The sequence below is a fragment of the Bombina bombina genome, chromosome 5 (assembly GCF_027579735.1).
Source record: "Bombina bombina isolate aBomBom1 chromosome 5, aBomBom1.pri, whole genome shotgun sequence".
NCBI lineage: Eukaryota > Metazoa > Chordata > Amphibia > Anura > Bombinatoridae > Bombina > Bombina bombina.
The window spans coordinates 190752609-190776891 of record NC_069503.1 but is presented as its reverse complement, the minus strand read 5'-3'; the positions used below and the strand labels follow the sequence as shown (position 1 = coordinate 190776891).

At 43.2% G+C, this 24283-nt stretch overlaps 1 protein-coding gene across 8 annotated transcripts in view; it reads right to left on the bottom strand.

Moving 5' to 3' along the window:
- RBM33 (RNA binding motif protein 33) overlaps nucleotides 1-24283 on the bottom strand; it is a 559965-nt gene that overhangs the window by 473118 nt on the left and 62564 nt on the right. For all 8 annotated transcript variants that reach the window (XR_008402508.1, XR_008402509.1, XM_053713813.1 and 5 more), the window contains one exon: nucleotides 4929-5100. Coding sequence is in view for 6 of the 8 variants with exons in the window: in XM_053713813.1 (XP_053569788.1) it covers nucleotides 4929-5100 (172 nt within the window). In the remaining 2 variants the exon portion in view is untranslated. The remainder of the gene's footprint in view (nucleotides 1-4928; nucleotides 5101-24283) is intronic.

Below are 24283 nucleotides of genomic sequence, written 5' to 3'. Positions count from 1 at the left end.
TTGACCGCAGTACTCAAGTACCCCCAACAGGCCATGTTTTTAGTGTTTAGCTGAACCAGTTGAAGTAATTAGCTGATCAGTAAAAATGGTTACTAACCTGCTCTCACCAATAAGCTGATTATTTCACCGCTGGTTCAGCTATAATGAAAACATGGCCTGTTGGGGCACTTAAGGACCGCGGTTGAGAAACAATGATCTATATGAAACACATGAACTAGTGCTGAAAAACTGTCAAAATGCATTCAAATTACAGGCGGACTTCAAGGTCTAAGAAATTAGCATATGAGCCTACCTAGGTTTAGATTTCAACTAAGAATACCAAGAGAACAAAGCAAAATTGGTGATAATAGTAAATTGGAAAGTTGCATGCCCTATCTGAATCATGAAAGTGTATTTTGGACTTTACTTTCCTTTTAAATGCATAATCATGTTTCCTACAATTGATTTTCAACATCCAAACTCCAGCCATTTGTTGTCTTATTTGGAGGAGCCAATCATGACATGTTACTGGAGTAGAAAAAGCAACCACATTTGTTATTATATTATTCATTATTATAGCTAGATTGCTGGCATATCCCACAACATACTTCAAAACGAGAAAGATCTCAAAATATTTTATTTTCTGGTAAAACATGTTATAATTACATTATGTTAGCGAATCGTTCATTGTTTTTTAATTCCCTATATAATAATCTTTGCTAAAGCCAATTATGGATAGATATGTGGCAGCGTTAGGCTGGCAAAGCCTGCCATGTCCTCTTCCAGTTGTCAGAATCAGAAAACTCTGAAAGGGGGCAAAATAAGTATATAACAAAGTTTCTTTAATTAAACAAGCATTTTGCATCAAGATCTTATGAATGAGTTTTTCCATGTATTACATTTTTTTTCTTCAGCAAATATCCCATCCTTTGCAGCCATTCATCCACACTGTCTTCAGTACACTTGCAAATGGTTTAGCTGCTGTCTCTAAACTAGTGTACAAAAACAAAATTTATGCTTACCTGATAAATTTCTCTCTTTCCGGGCATGGAGAGTCCACAACGTCATTCCAATTACTAGTGGGATATTCAACTCCTGGCCAGCAGGAGGCGACAAAGAGCACCCCAGCAAATCTGTTAAGTGTAACTTCCCTTACCCATAATCCCCAGTCATTTAGCCAAAGGAAAATGGAAAAAGAAGAAACATAAGGGTGCCTGAGGTTTACGCCAAAAAAACAAAACAAAAAAACTGCCGAATAATAATTAAAAAAAAAGAGGAGGGCAAGATCTGAATCCTATTTTGTAGCCCTGAGATAATTTGTCCACAGCCCACGGATCTGGGACATTGCGTATCCAAGCCTGACGAAAATAGAAAAGCCTGCCCCCACCTGAACCAAAATTGGATCAGGGGTGGACCCTTCATGCTGATTTAAAGTCAGAGGGTTTTTTGTTTTGCTTTCCCCTATTCCAGGGCTGGCTGGATTTTTTTTTATAGAAAAGGGAAAAAGGAACCCCTGGCTTATCCCATTCTTGAGATATAATTTCTGACATCTTCCTAGGAACAGGAAAAACATCATTAGAAGATGGAGAATCATAAACTCTATCCAGTTTAGAAGAAGTCTTGAGGTTGGCAGCAACCGAAGGTTCAGAGTCGTCCAAAGTAGCTAGAACCTCTTTCAGTAGTAACCGGAGGTGTTCAAGCTTAAATCTATAATTAACCTCTTCAGATTCTGAAGGTTTCTCCGCCAAAGTGTCAGAGTCTGAAATTTCCCCTTCAGAAGCTACTGAAGTATTCTCCTCAGACAATTGAGAAAGGTTGACCAGTGCAGATTTAGAGAGGTCAGAAGCCCCACTAGCGGACAAATGTTTAGATTACCCGAAGAAGATAAAGCTAACAAAGCCGTCTATAATGCAGAAGTAATCTGAGCTACAAACTCCCCAGGTAATTAAACACCCCCAGGTGGTTGAGAAGACACAGAAGGCACAGTATGGGAAACAACTAAGGCTTGGGACGTTTGAGGAGAAAGCTGAGGCATGTCACGCACAGCATTATCCTGCGAGACATTTGGCTCAGAAAGGGGTCATTTGTCTTTAAATTTTAACGGTTTGGATAAACACAAGGAACAAAATTGCATTGGCAGAACAATTTGAGCCTCTAAACATAGGAAGTATTTGTCAACAGACAGACTGATCTAACTGAATCCATAACTACAGAATTCAGCTTCTAAATATTAGAGGGGAAAAAAATAATTTTCAAATTTTAGTACAAATGTATCAAATATTCAGAGAGCAATAAAATGAATTCTTCAAAGCAACCTCAGATTGTCTGAGGCTCCTACCGGAAAGGATTGACACCCCACTAGTCAGAGGAAGCGAGACTTTCTTGTAAGGATCTTCTCCTTTTAGAACAAATGATCTGTTGATGAGAAAGGTCAAATCTTAAAGCTGACAGAGATCCACAATGTGATACACCTCCAACGCAATACAAGCTCACTAAGCTCTGCTCCGATTTACCGGAAGTGCAGGCGTCACGCGAGTGGATCGAAAAAATAAATGTGCCACTTAAAAGAGAACGAAAAAGCAAATGGCTCAGTTTCCTTTATCGTTATGTCAATAAGCCTCTCTGAACTGATCTAAAAATATGTCTGATCGGATTTATAAGTCCCTTCAGCCAAATAAATCAACTTTAAGTCTCTCACTGAAAACCTTATAAACACCCATACAGTGCCAGTCCTATTATCAAATTTACTTTGTTCTCTTGCTATCTTTATTTTAAAAGCAGGAATGTAAATCTTAGCAGCCAGCCCATTTTAGGTTCAGCGCCATGGGTAGCGCTTGCTTATTGGAGGCTTACATTTACACACCAATAAGCAAGCATAACCCAGGTTCTCAACCAAAAATGGTCTGGCTCCTATGCATCACATTCCTGCTTTTTAAATAAAGACAGCAAGAGTACAAAGAAAAATTGATAATAGAAGTAAATTAGAAAGTTGCTTAAAATTTCATGCCCTATAACAATCATGAAAGAAAAAAATTGGGTTTAGTGTCCCTTTAACTAATAAGAATATAAGTCACAATTTGTGCCATAATCTGTCCAAAAACAGAGTTTATGCTTACCTGATAAATTTCTTTCTCCTACGGTGTGTCCGGTCCACGGCTTCATCCTTACTTGTGGGAATATTCTCTTCCCTAACAGGAAATGGAAAAGAGAGCACAGCAAAAGCTGCCCATATAGCTCCCCCTCTGGCTCCGCCCCCCAGTCATTCGACCGACGGTTAGGAGAAAAAGGAGAAACCATAGGGTGCCGTGGTGACTGTAGTGTATAGAAAGAAAAAATTTGAAACCTGACTAAAAAGCCAGGGCGGGCCGTGGACCGGACACACCCGTAGGAGAAAGAAATTTATCAGGTAAGCATAAATTCTGTTTTCTCCTACATTGGTGTGTCCGGTCCACGGCTTCATCCTTACTTGTGGGAACCAATACCAAAGCTTTAGAACACGGATGAAGGGAGGGAACAAGTCAGGTTACCTAAACAGAAGGCACCACGGCTTGCAAAACCTTTCTCCCAAAAATAGCCTCCGAAGAAGCATAAGTATCAAATTTGTAAAATTTGGCAAAAGTGTGCAGAGAAGACCAAGTCGCTGCCCTACATATCTGATCAACAGAAGCCTCGTTCTTGAAGGCCCATGTGGAAGCCACAGCTCTAGTAGAGTGAGCTGTAATTCGTTCAGTAGGCTGCCGTCCGGCAGTCTCATAAGCCAATCGGATGATGCTTTTCAGCCAAAAAGAAAGAGAGGTAGCAGTAGCTTTCTGTCCTCTCCTCTTACCAGAATAAACGACAAACAAAGATGAAGTCTGTCTGAAATCCTTTGTTGCATCTAAATAGAATTTTAAAGCACAGACCACATCTAAATTGTGTAACAAACGTTCCTTCTTCGAAACTGGATTCGTTCAGAGCAGCAAAGAGAATGACTGGGGGGCGGAGCCAGAGGGGGAGCTATATGGGCAGCTTTTGCTGTGCTCTCTTTGCCATTTCCTGTTAGGGAAGAGAATATTCCCACAAATAAGGATGAAGCCGTGGACCGGACACACAAAATGTAGGAGAAATATGTATCTTTAACTAATAAGAATATCTACAGGTATGTCCCAAAATGGATCCGTATGCAGATTAACCTCTTAAGTGTTGCTGTCCTTCAGTACCTAGAAGGTAAAGGGACTTACCTTAGATCCAACTGCAGGACAGATGCTGCTACTTAGGTATGACAGGCATTACGCTCCCTGTCATGGACCTGTAGGTAAAGAAAGAACAGAGTAACTAACTCTGGCTTTCTACAAAGGGGTAGCAAAATGTTAAAAGTAAAGCAAAGACTACCTCGCCACCTTTTAACTGCTAAAAGCCACCACTACTCTTACTAAAGAGATTGACGTGGACACAGCTAGACCCCCCTTCCTTGCTTGCAGGGAAAAGTACCCATAAAAAGGATAAAATATCTTCAGACATCAACTTCGCACATCCGTCATAGACAAAGGCAAAGAGAATATCTGGGGATTATGGGTAAGGGAAGTGACACATAACAAGCTTTGCTGGGATGCTCTTTGCCTCCTCCTGCTGGCCAGGAGCTAAATATCCCACTAGTAATTGGAATGACGTTGTGGACTCTCCATGCCACAAGAAAGAAAAGAAAATTACATTTGGCATACATATTTCCTTGGTTGTGGATACAGATAATTAACGTTTCTGAAAAATAATTGGCTGGTACAAAAAAAAAAAAAAAAAAAAAAAAAAGGCGGAAATAAAAATGCTATAAAGAAATGTCAGATTTAATCCGAAGTATTTAATATGGACATGATGACTGTCATTGAAATTCTATATCATAATTCATACAAAACATCTGGTAACATACAAGATTACCACCACACATATATAACTCAGTACATAAAGTTTCTTACCTAAAGTTTCTGGTATGTTTCGTCTTTCTCTTGATGCATCATAAAGTCGAATTATTGTCCCCTCTTTTCGTTCAGTTTTGAAGCGTATACGCCCACCTTCCTCATCCTCATCATCTTCCTCATCAGATTCTTCTCTGGTCTCAGGTTGTAAGTCCTGTGCTTCGGCATGAAGCTACAAAACACACACGTTTATCAGATATTCTCCCATCAGATTAACCATAACAAGGAAAAAAAAGCTGTCTTTACTCTGTCTGAGGACACATTATCTACAGAAAACAGGATTCAGATTGAACATACCATTTTAAACAACTCTCCAAATTACTATTATCATATCTGCTTCATTCCTTCCCTTGATATCCTTTGCTGAAGGAGCAGCAATGCACTACTGAGAGCTAGCTGAACACATCTAGTTAGCCAATCACAAGAGACAAATGTGTGTGCAGGGGCCAATCACCAGCTAGTTCCCACTAGTTTAGAATATGTATATATTATTTCAACAATGGATATCAAGAGAATAAAGTACATTTGAAAACAGAGGTGAATTTAAAGGTCTTAAATATATGTTCTATTTGATGCAAGTATAATTTTGACTTTCCTATTACTTTAATGCAGCCTATGTATACAAAATATTACTGTTGCTGTAGCAACAAAAAGTTTAAAAAAAAGGAAATTTATGCTTACCTGATAAATTTCTTTTACGATATGACGAGTCCACGGATTTCATCCTTACTTATGGGATTACGCCTCCTGGTCAGCAGGAGGAGGCAAAGAGCACCACAGCAGAGCTGTATATATAGCTCCTCCCTTCCCTCCCACTCCAGTCATTCGACCAAAGTTAGGAAGAGAAAGGAAAAGCCACGGTGCAGAGGTGACTGAAGTTTAACAAAAAATAAAGACCTGTCTTAGAAATGACAGGGTGGGCCATGGACTCGTCATATTGTAAAATAAATACATTTATCAGGTAAGCATAAATTTCCTTTTCTTTTACAAGATATGACGAGTCCACGGATTTCATCCTTACTTATGAGATACAATACCAAAGCTATAGGACACGGATGAAAGGGAGGGACAAGACAGGAACCTAAACGGAAGGCACCACTGCTTGAAGAACCTCTCTCCCAAAAACAGCCTCTGACGCGGCAAAAGTATCAAATTTGTAAATTAAAAGTGTGAAGAGATGACCAAGTTGCAGCCTTGCAAATCTGTTCAACAGAAGCATCATTTTAAATGCCCATGAGGAAGCCACAGCCCTAGTAGAATGAGCAGTAATTCTTTCAGGAGGCTGCTGTCCAGCAGTTTCATATGCAAAACGGATTATACTCTTCAGCCAAAAAGATAGGTAGCCGTAGCTTTCTGGCCCCTACGTTTTCCAGAAAAAACAACAAATAATGAAGAAGATTGATGAAATTCTTTAGTCGCCTGCAAGTAAAACTTCAGGGCATGGACCACGTCCAAGTTATGTAACAGACGCTCCTTCTTAGGAGGATTAGGACACAAGGAAGGAACAACAATTTCCTGATTAATAATCTTATTAGAAACAACCTTAGGAAGAAAACCAGGTTTGGTACGTAACACCACCTTATCAGAATGGAAAATAAGATAAGGAGAATCACATTGTAAAGCTGAAAGCTCAGAAACTCTATGAGCAGAAGAAATAGCAACCAAAAATAAAAAAAAACTTCCCAAGATAACAATTGAACCTATGCATTCCATAGATATTAAAACGGAACCCCCTTGAAGAACATTAAGAACTAAATTCAAACTCCAAGGAGGAGCAATTGGTCTAAACACAGGCTTGATTCTAGTCAGAGCCTGACAAAAAGATTGAACCTCTGCCAGACGTTTGTGTAGCAAATTAGACAAGGCAGGAATCTGTCTCCTTTAAGGAACTTGCCGACAACCCTTTCTCCAATCCTTCTTGGGGGAAAGATAAAATCCTGGGAATCCTAACCCAACTCCATGAGTAGCCCTTGGATTCACACCAATAAAGATATTTACACCATATCTTATGGTAAATTTTTCTAGTAACAGGCTTGCGTGCCTGAATCAAGGTATCAATGACCGCATCAGAGAACCCACGCTTAGATAAAATCGAGCATTCAATCTCCAGTCAGCTGTAGAGAAACTAGATTCGGATGAAGGAAGGGTCCCTGAATGAGAAGGTCCTGCCTCAATGGAAGCTTCCACAGTGGCAGAGAAGACATGTCCACCAGATCGGCATACCAAGTCCTGCAAGGCCACGCAGGAGCGATGAAAATCACCGAAGCCCTCTCCTGTTTGATCCGAGCAATTACCCGAGGAAGGAGAGTAAACGGTGGAAACACATAAGCTAGGTTGAACGACCAAGGCATCTATCAGTTCGGCCTGAGGATCCTTGGACCTGGATCCATATCTCGGGAGCTTGGCTGTCAAGGTTTTTTCCTTGTTTTGTTTGCCATGTGCTGCTGGCAGCCATTTTACTCACCCCTCTTGCTGAATATGGTGCATTGTGGGGGATGCTGCTCATTCCCTGCACTTCCTTTTATGGCCGTGTGAGACAGGATGCAGTCTCAGAATTGTAATGTCATCACTTATTATTTAAAGGGCCTCTGTTCAGTATTCTTTGCCTTTGCGTTGTCTCAGACCTGTTTGTGAGAGTTCCTGTGTATTACCTGGCTGCCTAACGTCCTTTCCTGGATCCTGATCCCTAGCTTGTTCCTGACTCTGCTGTTTTCCTTGTTCCTGATTCCGGCTCGTCTGACTATTCACTTTGGCTCCTGACTCGGCTCGTCTGACTACCAGCTCTGGTTTTGACTTGTGGACTTTTTATTATTTTTTGCTATGATTATTTTTGCACTTCTCGTGTCAGTCCGATTCCTGGCATCTTGACATTGGCATTCTGACGAGATGCCATAAGATCCAGCTCCGGTCTGCCCCATCTGAGAATCAGAGTGGCAAAAACCTCAGGATGGAGTCTGCTCAAAAAAACATAATTTATGCTTACCTGATAAATTCCTTTCTTCTGTTGTGTGATCAGTCCACGGGTCATCATTACTTCTGGGATATTATCTGCTCCCCTACAGGAAGTGCAAGAGGATTCACCCAGCAGAGTTGCTATATAGCTCCTCCCCTCTACGTCACCTCCAGTCATTCGACCAAAGACCAACGAGAAAGGAGAAGCCAAGGGTGTAGTGGTGACTGAATTATAATTTAAAAAATATGTACCTGCCTTAAAAAACAGGGCGGGCCGTGGACTGATCACACAACAGAAGAAAGGAATTTATCAGGTAAGCATAAATTATGTTTTCTTCTGTTATGTGTGATCAGTCCACGGGTCATCATTACTTCTGGGATACCAATACCAAAGCAAAAGTACACGGATGACGGGAGGGATAGGCAGGCTCATTATACAGAAGGAACCACTGCCTGAAGAACCTTTCTCCCAAAAATAGCCTCCGAAGAAGCAAAAGTGTCAAATTTGTAAAATTTGGAAAAAGTATGAAGCGAAGACCAAGTTGCAGCCTTGCAAATCTGTTCAACAGAGGCCTCATTCTTAAAGGCCCAAGTGGAAGCCACAGCTCTAGTGGAATGAGCTGTAATTCTTTCAGGAGGCTGCTGTCCAGCAGTCTCATAGGCTAAACGTATTATGTTACGAAGCCAAAAAGAGAGAGAGGTAGCAGAAGCTTTTTGACCTCTCCTCTGTCCAGAATAAACGACAAACAGGGAAGAAGTTTGACGAAAATCTTTAGTTGCCTGCAAGTAGAACTTGAGGGCACGAACTACATCCAGATTGTGTAGAAGACGTTCCTTCTTTGAAGAAGGATTTGGACACAAGGAGGGAACAACAATCTCTTGATTGATATTCCTGTTAGAGACAACCTTAGGTAAGAACCCAGGTTTAGTACGCAGAACTACCTTGTCTGAGTGAAAGATCAGATAAGGAGAATCACAATGTAGGGCTGATAACTCAGAGACTCTTCGAGCCGAGGAAATAGCCATTAAAAATAGAACTTTCCAAGATAACAATCTTATATCAATGGAATGAAGGGGTTCAAACGGAACACCCTGTAAAACGTTAAGAACTAAGTTTAAACTCCATGGCGGAGCAACAGTTTTAAACACAGGCTTGATCCTAGCTAAAGCCTGACAAAAGGCCTGGATGTCTGAATTTTCTGACAGACGCCTGTGTAACAAGATGGACAGAGCTGAGATCTGTCCCTTTAATGAACTAGCCGATAAACCCTTTTCTAAACCTTCTTGTAGAAAAGACAATATCCTAGGAATCCTAACCTTACTCCAGGAGTAATCTTTGGATTCACACCAGTATAGGTATTTACGCCATATTTTATGGTAAATCTTTCTGGTAACAGGCTTCCTAGCCTGTATCAGGGTATCAATAACCGACTCAGAAAACCCACGTTTTGATAAAATCAAGCGTTCAATTTCCAAGCAGTCAGCTTCAGAGAAGTTAGACTTTGATGTTTGAATGGACCCTGAATCAGAAGGTCCTGTCTTAGAGGTAGAGACCACGGCGGACAGGATGACATGTCCACTAGATCTGCATACCAAGTCCTGCGCGGCCATGCAGGCGCTATTAGAATCACTGATGCTCTCTCCTGTTTGATTTTGGCAATCAATCGAGGAAGCAGCGGGAAGGGTGGAAACACATAAGCCATCCTGAAGTTCCAAGGTGCTGTCAAAGCATCTATCAGGACCGCTCCCGGATCCCTGGATCTGGATCCGTAGCGAGGAAGTTTGGCGTTCTGGCGAGACGCCATGAGATCTATCTCTGGTTTGCCCCAACGTCGAAGTATTTGGGCAAAGACCTCCGGATGAAGTTCCCACTCCCCCGGATGAAGAGTCTGGCGACTCAAGAAATCCGCCTCCCAGTTCTCCACTCCCGGGATGTGAATTGCTGACAGATGGCAAGAGTGAGACTCTGCCCAGCGAATTATCTTTGATACTTCTATCATTGCTAGGGAGCTTCTTGTCCCTCCCTGATGGTTGATGTAAGCTACAGTCGTGATGTTGTCCGACTGAAACCTGATGAACCCCCGAGTTTTTAACTGGGGCCAAGCTAGAAGGGCATTGAGAACTGCTCTCAATTCCAGAATGTTTATTGGCAGGAGACTTTCCTCCTGACTCCATTGTCCCTGAGCCTTCAGAGAATTCCAGACAGCGCCCCAACCTAGAAGGCTGGCGTCTGTTGTTACAATTGTCCAGTCCGGCCTGCTGAAAGGCATCCCCCTGGACAGATGTGGCCGAGAAAGCCACCATAGAAGAGAGTTTCTGGTCTCTTGATCCAGATTCAGAGTGGGGGACAAATCTGAGTAATCCCCATTCCACTGACTCAGCATGCACAATTGCAGCGGTCTGAGATGTAGGCGTGCAAAGGGTACTATGTCCATTGCTGCTACCATTAAGCCGATCACCTCCATGCATTGAGCTACTGACGGGAGTTGAATGGAATGAAGGACACGGCATGCATTTAGAAGCTTTGTTAATCTGTCTTCTGTCAGATAAATCTTCATTTCTACAGAATCTATAAGAGTCCCCAAGAATGGAACCCTTGTGAGAGGCAAGAGAGAACTCTTCTTTTCGTTCACTTTCCATCCATGCGACCTTAGAAATGCCAGAACTAACTCTGTATGAGACTTGGCAGTTTGAAAGCTTGAAGCTTGTATCAGAATGTCGTCTAGGTACGGAGCTACCGAAATTCCTCGCGGTCTCAGAACCGCTAGAAGGGCACCCAGAACCTTTGTGAAAATTCTTGGAGCCGTGGCCAATCCGAATGGAAGGGCTACAAACTGGTAATGCCTGTCTAAGAAGGCAAACCTTAGATATCGGTAATGATCTTTGTGAATCGGTATGTGAAGGTAAGCATCCTTTAAATCCACTGTGGTCATGTACTGACCCTTTTGGATCATGGGTAAGATTGTCCGAATAGTTTCCATTTTGAACGATGGAACTCTTAGGAATTTGTTTAGGATCTTTAAATCCAAGATTGGCCTGAAAGTTCCCTCTTTTTTGGGAACCACAAACAGGTTTGAGTAAAACCCTTGTCCTTGTTCCGACCGCGGAACCGGATGGATCACTCCCATTAATAACAGATCTTGTACACAGCGTAGAAACGCTTCTTTCTTTATCTGGTTTGTTGACAACCTTGACAGATGAAATCTCCCTCTTGGGGGAGAGAATTTGAAGTCTAGAAGGTATCCCTGAGATATGATCTCTAGCGCCCAGGGATCCTGAACATCTCTTGCCCAAGCCTGGGCGAAGAGAGAGAGTCTGCCCCCCACTAGATCCGGTCCCGGATCGGGGGCCCTCGGTTCATGCTGTCTTTGGGGCAGCAGCAGGTTTCCTGGCCTGCTTGCCCTTGTTCCAGGACTGGTTAGGTTTCCAGCCTTGTCTGTAACGAGCAACAGCTCCTTCCTGTTTTGGTGCAGTGGAAGTTGATGCTGCTCCTGCTTTGAAATTCCGAAAGGGACGAAAATTAGACTGTCTAGCCTTAGCTTTGGCTTTGTCTTGAGGCAGGGCGTGGCCCTTACCTCCTGTAATGTCAGCGATAATTTCTTTCAAACCGGGCCCAAATAAAGTTTGCCCCTTGAAAGGTATATTAAGTAATTTGGACTTAGAAGTTACATCAGCCGACCAGGATTTTAGCCACAGCGCCCTGCGTGCCTGAATGGCGAATCCTGAATTCTTAGCCGTAAGTTTGGTTAAATGTACTACGGCCTCCGAAATGAATGAATTAGCTAGTTTAAGGACTCTAAGCCTGTCAGTAATGTCGTCCAGCGTAGCTGAACTAAGGTTCTCTTCTAGAGACTCAATCCAAAATGCTGCCGCAGCCGTGATCGGCGCGATGCATGCAAGGGGTTGTAATATAAAACCTTGTTGAACAAACATTTTCTTAAGGTAACCCTCTAATTTTTTATCCATAGGATCTGAAAAAGCACAGCTATCCTCCACCGGGATAGTGGTACGCTTAGCTAAAGTAGAAACTGCTCCCTCCACCTTAGGGACCGTTTGCCATAAGTCCCGTGTGGTGGCGTCTATTGGAAACATCTTTCTAAATATTGGAGGGGGTGAGAACGGCACACCGGGTCTATCCCACTCCTTAGTAACCATTTCAGTTAATCTCTTAGGTATAGGAAAAACGTCAGTACTCGCCGGTACCGCAAAGTATTTATCCAACCTACACATTTTCTCTGGTATTGCAACAGCGTTACAATCGTTGAGAGCTGCTAAGACCTCCCCTAGTAATACACGGAGGTTTTCCAATTTAAATTTAAAATTTGAAATATCTGAATCCAATCTGTTTGGATCAGAACCGTCACCTACAGAATGAAGCTCTCCGTCCTCATGCTCTGCAAGCTGTGACGCAGTATCAGACATGGCCCTAGAATTATCAGCGCACTCTGTTCTCACCCCAGAGTGATCACGCTTGCCTCTTAGTTCTGGTAATTTAGCCAAAACTTCAGTCATAACAGTAGCCATATCTTGTAATGTTATCTGTAATGGCTGCCCAGATGTACTAGGCGCCATAATATCACGCACCTCCCGGACGGGAGATGCAGGTACTGACACGTGAGGCGAGTTAGTCGGCATAACTCTCCCCTCGCTGTTTGGTGAAATTTGTTCAATTTGTACAGATTGGCTTTTATTTAAGGTAGCATCAATACAGCTAGTACATAAATTTCTATTGGGCTCCACCTTGGCATTGGAACAAATGACACAGGTATCTTCCTCTGAATCAGACATGTTTAACACACTAGCAATAAACATGCAACTCGGTTACAATTTTATTTAATAAAAACGTACTGTGCCTCAAAAGCACTAAACGATTAAATGACAGTTGAAATAATGAACTGAAAAACAGTTATAGCATCACTCTTAACAAACAACACAACTTTTTAGCAAAGGTTTGTTCCCATTAGTAAAATAACACTAATTAAATTTTAAACATAAAAATTACAGAGCAACGTTTTAAATCACAGTCACTATATAAATCTCACAGCTCTGCTGAGAGAATCTACTTCCCTTCAAAGAAGTTTGAAGACCCCTGAGTTCTGTCAGAGATGAACCGGATCATGCAGAAAATATAAGTGTAACTGACTGAAAATTTTTTGATGCGTAGCAAAGAGCGCCAAAAAACGGCCCCTCCCCCTCACACACAGCAGTGAGAGAGAAACGAAACTGTCATAATCAAAACAAGCAAACTGCCAAGTGGAAAAATAATGCCCAAATATTTGTTCACTCAGTACCTCAGAAATGCAAACGATTCTACATTCCAGCAAAAACGTTTAACATGAATTAAATACCTATTAAAAGGTTTAATGTACTTTTACAGAGTAATTCCGGTGAAATACCATCCCCAGAATACTGAAGTGTAGAGTATACATACATGTCATTATAACGGTATAGCAGGATTTTCTCATCAATTCCATTCAGAAAATAAAAACTGCTACATACCTCAATGCAGATTCAACTGCCCGCTGTCCCCTGATCTGAAGCTTTTACCTCCCTCAGATGGCCGAGAAACAGCAATATGATCTTAACTACTCCGGTTAAAATCATAAGAAAAACTCTGGTAGATTCTTCTTCAAACTCTGCCAGAGAAGTAATAACACGCTCCGGTGCTATTGTAAAATAACAAACTTTTGATTGAAGTTATAAAAACTAAGTATAATCACCATAGTCCTCTCACACCTCCTATCTAGTCTTTGGGTGCAAGAGAATGACTGGAGGTGACGTAGAGGGGAGGAGCTATATAGCAACTCTGCTGGGTGAATCCTCTTGCACTTCCTGTAGGGGAGCAGATAATATCCCAGAAGTAATGATGACCCGTGGACTGATCACACATAACAGAAGAAACATAATTTATGCTTACCTGATAAATTTATTTCTCTTGTAGTGTAGTCAGTCCACGGGTCATCCATTACTTATGGAATATATCTCTTCCTAACAGGAAGCTGCAAGAGGATCACCCAGCAGAGCTTGCTACATAGCTCCTCCCCTCACATGTCATATTCAGTCATTCGACCAAAGCAGACGAGAAAGGAGAAACCATAGGGTGCAGTGGTGACTGGAGTTTAATTAAAATTTAGGTCTGCCTTAAAGACAGGGCGGGCCGTGGACTGACTACACTACAAGAGAAATAAATTTATCAGGTAAGCATAAATTATGTTTTCTCTTGTTAAGTGTAGTCAGTCCACGGGTCATCCATTACTTATGGAATACCAATACCAAAGCTAAAGTACACGGATGAAGGGAGGGACAAGGCAGGAGCATTAAACAGAAGGAACCACTGCCTGAAGTACCTTTCTCCCAAAAATAGCCTCCGAAGAAGCAAAAGTGTCAAATTTGTAAAATTTTGAAAAGGTGTGAAGCGAAGACCAAGTCGCAGCCTTGCAAATCTGTTCAACAGAGGACTCATTTTTAAAGGCCCAGGTGGAAGCCACAGCTCTAGTAGAATGAGCTGTAATCCTTTCAGGAGGCTGCTGTCCAGCAGTCTCATAGGCTAAACGTATTATGCTACGAAGCCAAAAAGAGAGAGAGAGGTAGCCGAAGCCTTTTGACCTCTTCTCTGTCCAGAGTAAACGACAAACAGGGAAGAAGTTTGACGAAAATCTTTAGTTGCCTGCAAATAGAACTTCAGGGCACGGACTACCTCCAAATTATGCAAAAGTCGTTCCTTCTTTGAAGAAGGGTTAGGACACAGTGATGGAACAACAATCTCTTGATTGATATTCCTGTTAGTAACTACCTTAGGTAAGAACCCAGGTTTAGTACGCAGAACTACCTTGTCTGAATGAAAAATCAGATAAGGAGAATCACAATGTAAGGCAGATAACTCAGAGACTCTTCGAGCCGAGGAAATAGCCATCAAAAACAAAACCTTCCAGGATAACAGCTTGATATCAATGGAATGAAGGGGTTCAAATGGAACGCCTTGAAGAACATTAAGAACTAAGTTTAAGCTCCACGGCGGAGCAACAGTCTTAAACACAGGCTTAATCCTAGTTAAAGCCTGACAAAAAACCTGAACGTCTGGAACTTCAGCCAGACGTTTGTGTAGAAGAATAGACAGAGCAGAAATCTGTCCCTTTAACGAACTAGCAGATAAGCCCTTTTCTAAACCCTCTTGTAGAAAGGACAATATCCTAGGAATCCTAACCTTACTCCATGAATAACTCTTGGATTCGCACCAATATAAATATTTACGCCATATCTTATGGTAAATTTTTCTGGTAACAGGCTTCCTAGCCTGTATTAAGGTATCAATAACCGACTCCGAGAAGCCACGCTTTGATAGAATCAAGCGTTCAATCTCCATGCAGTCAGCCTCAGAGAAATTAGATTTGGATGTTTGAAAGGACCCTGAATTAGAAGGTCCTGTCTCAGAGGTAGAGACCACGGTGGACAGGACGACATGTCCACTAGGTCTGCATACCAGGTCCTGCGTGGCCACGCAGGCGCTATCAGAATCACCGAAGCTCTCTCCTGTTTGATCTTGGCAATCAAATGAGGAAGCATCGGGAATGGTGGAAACACATAAGCCATGTTGAAGACCCAAGGGGCTGTATGAGCATCTATCAGCACCGCTCCCGGGTCCCTGGACCTGGATCCGTAACAAGGAAGTTTGGCGTTCTGGCGAGACGCCATGAGATCCAGATCTGGTTTGCCCCAACGAAGAATCAGTTGAGCAAAGACCTCCGGATGAAGTTCCCACTCCCCCGGATGAAAAGTCTGGCGACTTAGAAAATCCGCCTCCCAGTTCTCTACGCCTGGGATGTAAATCGCTGACAGGTGGCAAGAGTGAGACTCTGCCCAGCGAATTATCTTTGAGACTTCCAACATCGCTAGGGAACTTCTGGTTCCCCCTTGATGGTTGATGTAAGCCACAGTCGTGATGTTGTCCGACTGAAATCTGATGAACCTCAGAGTTGCTAACTGAGGCCAAGCTAGGAGAGCATTGAATATTGCTCTTAATTCCAGAATATTTATTGGGAGGAGTTTCTCCTCCTGAGTCCATAATCCCTGAGCTTTCAGGGAGTTCCAGACTGCGCCCCAGCCTAGAAGGCTGGCGTCTGTTGTTACAATCGTCCAATCTGGCCTGCGAAAGGTCATCCCCTTGGACAGATGTGGCCGAGAGAGCCACCATAGAAGAGAATCTCTGGTCTCTTGATCCAGACTTAGTAGGGGGGACAAATCTGAGTAATCCCCGTTCCACTGACTTAGCATGCACAATTGCAGCGGTCTGAGATGCAGGCGCGCAAATGGTACTATGTCCATTGCCGCTACCATTAAGCCGATTACTTCCATGCACTGAGCTACTGACGGGTGTGGAATGGAATGAAGGACACGGCAAGCATTTAGAAGTTTTGATAACCTGGCCTCTGTCAGGTAAATTTTCATCTCTACAGAATCTATAAGAGTCCCTAGAAAGGGAACTCTTGTAAGTAGTAATAGAGAACTCTTTTCCACGTTCACCTTCCACCCATGCGACCTCAGAAATGCCAGAACTATCTCTGTATGAGACTTGGCAGTTTGAAAACTTGACGCTTGTATCAGAATGTCGTCTAGGTACGGAGTCACCGCTATGCCTCGCGGTCTTAGTACCGCCAGAAGTGAGCCCAGAACTTTTGTAAAGATTCTTGGAGCCGTAGCTAATCCGAAGGGAAGAGCTACAAACTGGTAATGCCTGTCTAGGAAAGCAAATCTTAGGTACCGATAATGATCCTTGTGAATCGGTATGTGAAGGTAGGCATCCTTTAAATCCACTGTGGTCATGTACTGACCCTCTTGGATCATGGGAAGGATGGTTCGAATAGTTTCTTTTTTGAATGATGGAACTCTTAGAAATTTGTTTAGGATTTTTAAGTCCAAGATTGGTCTGAAGGTTCCCTCTTTCTTGGGAACCACAAATAGATTTGAATACAATCCCTGCCCGTGTTCCGTCCGCGGAACTGGGTGGATAACCCCCATTAGTAAAAGGTCTTGTACACAGCGTAGAAACGCCTCTTTCTTTATTTGGTTTGCTGATAACCTTGAAAGATGAAATCTCCCTCGTGGAGGAGAAGTTTTGAAGTCCAGGAGATATCCCTGAGTTATGATCTCCAACGCCCAGGGATCCTGGACATCTCTTGCCCAAGCTTGGGCGAAGAGAGAAAGTCTGCCCCCCACTAGATCCGTTTCCGGATAGGGGGCCCTCTCTTCATGCTGTCTTGGGGGCAGCAGCAGGTTTCTTGGCCTGCTTGCCCTTGTTCCAGGACTGGTTAACTTTCCAGCCCTGCCTGTAACGAGCAACAGCTCCTTCCTGTTTTGGAGCGGAGGAAGTTGATGCTGCTCCAGCCTTGAAGTTACGAAAGGCACAAAAATTAGACTGTTTGGCCTTTGATTTGGCCCTGTCCTGAGGTAGAGCATGGCCCTTACCTCCCGTAATGTCAGCTATAATTTCTTTCAAGCCGGGCCAGAATAAGGTCTGCCCTTTGAAAGGAATATTAAGCAATTTAGATTTAGAAGTCACGTCAGCTGACCAGGATTTAAGCCATAGCGCTCTGCGCGCTTGGATGGCGAATCCGGAGTTCTTAGCCGTAAGTTTGGTTAAATGTACGACGGCATCAGAAACAAATGCGTTAGCTAGCTTAAGTGCTTTAAGCTTGTTCATAATTTCATCCAATGGAGCTGTGCGAATGGCCTCTTCCAGAGACTCAAACCAGAATGCCGCCGCAGCAGTGACAGGCGCAATGCATGCAAGGGGCTGTAAGATAAAACCTTGTTGAACAAACATTTTCTTAAGGTAACCCTCTAATTTCTTATCCATTGGATCTGAAAAGGCACAACTATCCTCCACCGGGATAGTGGTACGCTTAGCTAAAGTAGAAACTGCTCCCTCCACCTTAGGGACCGTCTGCCATAAGTCTCGTGTGGTGGCGTCTATAGGAAACATTTTCCTAAATATGGGAGGAGGGGAAAAGGGCACACCAGGTCTAACCACTCCTTGCTAATAATCTCTGTAAGCCTTTTAGGTATAGGAAACACGTCAGTACACACCAGTACCGCATAGTATCTATCCAACCTACATAATTTTTCTGGAATTGCAACCGTGTTACAATCATTCAGAGCCGCTAATACCTCCCCTAGCAATATGCGGAGGTTCTCAAGCTTAAATTTAAAATTAGAAATCTCTGAATCCAGTCTCCCTGGATCAGATCCGTCACCCACAGAATGAAGCTCTCCGTCTTCACGTTCTGCAAACTGTGACGCAGTATCTGACATGGCTCTCACCTCATCCGCGCGCTCTGTCCTTAACCCAGAGCTATCGCGCTTGCCTCTTAATTCTGGCAATTTAGATAATACTTCTGTCATAATAGTAGCCATGTCTTGCAAAGTGATTTGTAAGGGCCTCCCTGATGTACTTGGCGCCACAAAATCACGCACCTCCTGAGCGGGAGGCGAAGGTACTGACACGTGAGGAGAGTTAGTCGGCATAACTCGTTTTCTGGTGATAATTTCTTTACATGTAAAGATTGACTTTTATTTAAAGTAGCATCAATGCAATTAGTACATAAATTTCTATTGGGCTCCACATTGGCCTTTAAACATAGTGAACAAAGAGATTCATCTGTGTCAGACATGTTTAAACAGACTAGCAATGAGACTAGCAAGCTTGGAAATACTTTTCTAAATAAATTTACAAGCAATATAAAAAACGCTACTGTGCCTTTAAGAAGCACAAAAAGCTGTCACAGTTGAAATAACAATGAACCAAAATAGTTATAGCAACCAATTTTTCACAGTAAATGTATTAAGTTAGCAAAAGATTGCACCCACCAGCAAATGGATGATTAACCCCTTAATACCCAAAAACGGATTAACAATTTAATAATTAACGTTTTTCTCACAGTCAAAACACACTGTCACAGGTCTGCTGTGACTGATTACCTCCCTCAAAATGAATTTTGAAGACCCCTGAGCTCTCTAGAGACGATCTGGATCATGGAGGATGAAGTAGACAGATTGTGACTGAATTTTTACTGCGCAAAAAAGCGCTAAAATAGGCCCCTCCCACTCATATTACAACAGTGGGGAAGCTCAGAAAACTGTTTCTATGCAGAAAACAAAGATGGCCATGTGGTAAAAATCATGCCCCAATAAGTTTTATCACCAAGTACCTCACAAAAAACGATTAACATGCCAGTAAACGTTTTAAACATACATTTGAAAAGTTATGAATTGTTATTAATAAGCCTGCTACCAGTCGCTTTTACTGCAGTTAAGGCTCATACATTATTTCAATATTAACAGTATTTTCAGAGTCAATTCCATTCCTTAGAAAAATACATTCAGTGTACACACACTCATCAGCCTCATACCAGTCGCTATCACTGCATTTAAGGCTGAACTTACTTTACATTGGTATCAGCAGTATTTTCTCAGTCAATTCCATTCATCAGAAAAATAATTACTGCACATACCTCATTTGCAGGGGGGCCCTGCATGCTATTCCCCTTCTCTGAAGTTACCTCACTCCTCAGATGAGAACAGCCAGTGGATCTTAGTTACGTCTGCTAAGATCATAGAAAACGCAGGCAGATTCTTCTTCTAATGCTGCCTGAGAATAAACAGCACACTCAGGTGCCATTTAAAATAACAAACTTTTGATTGTAGAAATAAACTAAGTTAAAAAACACCACAGACCTCTCACAGCGACCTATCTAGTTAGGCTGCAAGAGAATGACTGAATATGACATGTGAGGGGAGGAGCTATGTAACGAGCTCTGCTGGGTGATCCTCTTGCAGCTTCCTGTTAGGAAGAGATATATTCCATAAGTAATGGATGACCCGTGGACTGACTACACTTAACAAGAGAAAATCAGCTTCCCAGTTGTCCACTCCTGGGATGTACATTGCTGACAGATAACAAGAGTGAGCTTCCGCCCACCGAATTATCTTGGATACTTCTGTCATCCTGATGATTGAAGTAAGCCATAGTCGTGATGTTGTCTGACTGGAACCGGATGAATTTGGCAGAAGCCAACTGAGGCCAAGCCTGAAGCGCATTGAATATTGCTCTCAATTTCAGAATATTGATTCGAAGTAGAAACTCCGACCAAGTCCACACTCTCTGAGCCTTCAGGGAATTCCAGACTGCCCCCCAACCTAGTAGACTGGCGTCCGTTGTCACTATCACCCATGAGGGTCCGCGGAAGCATGTCCCTTGGGACAGATGATCAGGCGACAACCACCAAAGAAGAGAGTCTCTTGTCTCCTGATCCAGAACTATCTGAGGAGATAAATTTGAATAATCTCCATTCCACTGCCTGAGCATGCTCAATTGTAGAGGTCTGAGATGAAAACGAGCAAACGGAATGATGTCCATAGCCGCCACCATCAATCCAATTACCTCCATGCACTGAGTTACTGATGGCCGAGGATTGGACTGAAGGGTTCGGCATGTATTCAGAATCTTTCACTTTCTGACTTCCGTCAAAAAGATTTTCATGGATACAGAGTCTATTAGAGTTCCCAGGAAAGGAACCCTTGTCTGAGGAATTAGTGAACTCTTTTCTAGATTCACCCGTGAGTCCTTAGGAAGGATAGAACAATGTCGGTATGAGACTTTGTCAGCTGATAAGATTACGCCTGGATCAGAATATCGTCCAGATAAGGCGCCACTGCAATGCCCGCGGCCTGAGAACCGCCAGCAGAGACCCTAGAACCTACGTGAAGATCCTGGGTGCTGTGGCCAACCCGAAAGGAACGGGCCACGAACTGAAAATGTTTGTCCAGAAAGGCAAACCTCAGGAACTGGTGATGATCTATGGATAGGAATATGAAGATATGCATTCTTTAAGTCCACGGTAGTCATATATTGACCGTCCAGGATCAATGGAAGAATTGCCCAAATAGTCTCCATCTTGATGGATGAAACTCTGAGGAACTTGTTTAGACTCTTGAGATCTAAAATGGGTCGGAACGTTCCCTCTTTTTTGGGAACCACAAAAAGGTTTGAGTAAAACCCCTGCCCCTGTATTGGGACGGGACAAATTACTCCCATAGTGGAGAGGTCTTTTACACAACTTAAGAATGTCTCTCTTTTTATCTGGTCTACAGACAATCGTGAAAGAAGAAACCTTCCCCTTGGGAAGGAATTTTTTAACTCCAGCTGATACCCTTGTGACACAATTTCCAGTGTCCAGGGATCCTGAACGTCTCTTATCCAAGCTTGGACAAAGAGAGAAAGTCTGCCCCAACTAGATCCGGTCCCGGATCGGGGGCCGCCCCTTCATGCTGTCTTGGGAGCAGCAGCGGGCTGCTTGGGTTGTTTACCCTTGTTCCAAGCCTGGTTGGGTCTCCAGATGGCTTTGGTTAGAGAAAAGTTCCCTTCCTGTTTAGCGACAGAGGAAGGGGGGACTCCTTTGAAATTACGAAAAGAACGAAAATTAATCTGTCGTCCCTTTTACTTAGATGTTTTGTCTTGAGGGAGGAGATGACCCTTACCTCCTGTAATATCAGAAATGATTTCTTTCAAATCAGGCCCGAATAAGGCCTTTCCCTTGAAAGGAATAGCCAAAAGCTTTGATTTAAAGGACACATCCGCAGACCAAGATTTTAACCATAAGGCTTTGCGCGCTAAAATGGAAAATCCTGAATTCTTAGCCGCCAATTTGGCGATCTGAAAGGCGGCATCAGTAATAAAAGAATTAGCCAGCTTCAGGGCCTTAATTCTATCCATTATTTCTTCTAAAGGAGTCTCAGTCTTCAGAGACTTCTACGGCATCAAACTAAAAGGCAGCCACAGTTGTGACAGTTACAATGCAGGCCGTTGGTTGTAATAGAAAACCTTGATGAATAACAGAATTTATGTTTACCTGATAAATTACTTTCTCCAACGGTGTGTCCGGTCCACGGCGTCATCCTTACTTGTGGGATATTCTCTTCCCCAACAGGAAATGGCAAAGAGCCCAGCAAAGCTGGTCACATGATCCCTCCTAGGCTCCGCCTACCCGTCATTCGACCGACGTTAAGGAGGAATATTTGCATAGGAGAAACCATATGATACCGTGGTGACTGTAGTTAAAGAAAATAAAATATCAGACCTGATTAAAAAACCAGGGCGGGCCGTGGACCGGACACACCGTTGGAGAAAGTAATTTATCAGGTAAACATAAATTCTGTTTTCTCCAACATAGGTGTGTCCGGTCCACGGCGTCATCCTTACTTGTGGGAACCAATACCAAAGCTTTAGGACACGGATGAAGGGAGGGAGCAAATCAGGTCACCTAAATGGAAGGCACCACGGCTTGCAAAACCTTTCTCCCAAAAATAGCCTCAGAAGAAGCAAAAGTATCAAACTTGTAAAATTTGGTAAAAGTGTGCAGTGAAGACCAAGTCGCTGCCCTACATATCTGATCAACAGAAGCCTCGTTCTTGAAGGCCCATGTGGAAGCCACAGCCCTAGTGGAATGAGCTGTGATTCTTTCGGGAGGCTGCCGTCCGGCAGTCTCGTAAGCCAATCTGATGATGCTTTTAATCCAAAAAGAGAGAGAGGTAGAAGTTGCTTTTTGACCTCTCCTTTTACCGGAATAAACAACAAACAAGGAAGATGTTTGTCTAAAATCCTTTGTAGCATCTAAATAGAATTTTAGAGCGCGAACAACATCCAAATTGTGCAACAAACGTTCCTTCTTCGAAACTGGTTTCGGACACAGAGAAGGTACAATAATCTCCTGGTTAATGTTTTTGTTAGAAACAACTTTTGGAAGAAAACCAGGTTTAGTACGTAAAACCACCTTATCTGCATGAAACACCAGATAAGGAGGAGAACACTGCAGAGCAGATAATTCAGAAACTCTTCGAGCAGAAGAAATTGCAACCAAAAACAAAACTTTCCAAGATAATAACTTAATATCAACGGAATGTAAGGGTTCAAACGGAACCCCCTGAAGAACTGAAAGAACTAAGTTGAGACTCCAAGGAGGAGTCAAAGGTTTGTAAACAGGCTTGATTCTGACCAGAGCCTGAACAAAGGCTTGAACATCTGGCACAGCTGCCAGCTTTTTGTGAAGTAACACAGACAAGGCAGAAATCTGTCCCTTCAGGGAACTTGCAGATAATCCTTTTTCCAATCCTTCTTGAAGGAAGGATAGAATCTTAGGAATCTTAACCTTGTCCCAAGGGAATCCTTTAGATTCACACCAACAGATATATTTTTTCCAAATTTTGTGGTAAATCTTTCTAGTTACAGGCTTTCTGGCCTGAACAAGAGTATCGATAACAGAATCTGAGAACCCTCGCTTCGATAAGATCAAGCGTTCAATCTCCAAGCAGTCAGCTGGAGTGAGACCAGATTCGGATGTTCGAACGGACCCTGAACAAGAAGGTCTCGTCTCAAAGGTAGCTTCCATGGTGGAGCCGATGACATATTCACCAGATCTGCATACCAAGTCCTGCGTGGCCACGCAGGAGCTATCAAGATCACCGACGCCCTCTCCTGATTGATCCTGGCTACCAGCCTGGGGATGAGAGGAAACGGCGGGAACACATAAGCTAGTCTGAAGGTCCAAGGTGCTACTAGTGCATCCACTAGAGCCGCCTTGGGATCCCTGGATCTGGACCCGTAGCAAGGAACTTTGAAGTTCTGACGAGAGGCCATCAGATCCATGTCTGGAATGCCCCACAGTTGAGTGACTTGGGCAAAGATTTCCGGATGGAGTTCCCACTCCCCCGGATGCAATGTCTGACGACTCAGAAAATCCGCTTCCCAATTTTCCACTCCTGGGATGTGGATAGCAGACAGGTGGCAGGAGTGAGACTCCGCCCATAGAATGATTTTGGTCACTTCTTCCATCGCTAGGGAACTCCTTGTTCCCCCCTGATGGTTGATGTACGCAACAGTTGTCATGTTGTCTGATTGAAACCGTATGAACTTGGCCCTCGCTAGCTGAGGCCAAGCTTTGAGAGCATTGAATATCGCTCTCAGTTCCAGAATATTTATCGGTAGAAGAGATTCTTCCCGAGACCAAAGACCCTGAGCTTTCAGGGATCCCCAGACCGCGCCCCAGCCCATCAGACTGGCGTCGGTCGTGACAATGACCCACTCTGGTCTGCGGAAGGTCATCCCTTGTGACAGGTTGTCCAGGGACAGCCACCAATGGAGTGAGTCTCTGGTCCTCTGATTTACTTGTATCTTCGGAGACAAGTCTGTATAGTCCCCATTCCACTGACTGAGCATGCACAGTTGTAATGGTCTTAGATGAATGCGCGCAAAAGGAACTATGTCCATTGCCGCTACCATCAAACCTATCACTTCCATGCACTGCGCTATGGAAGGAAGAAGAACGGAATGAAGTATCCGACAAGAGTCTAGA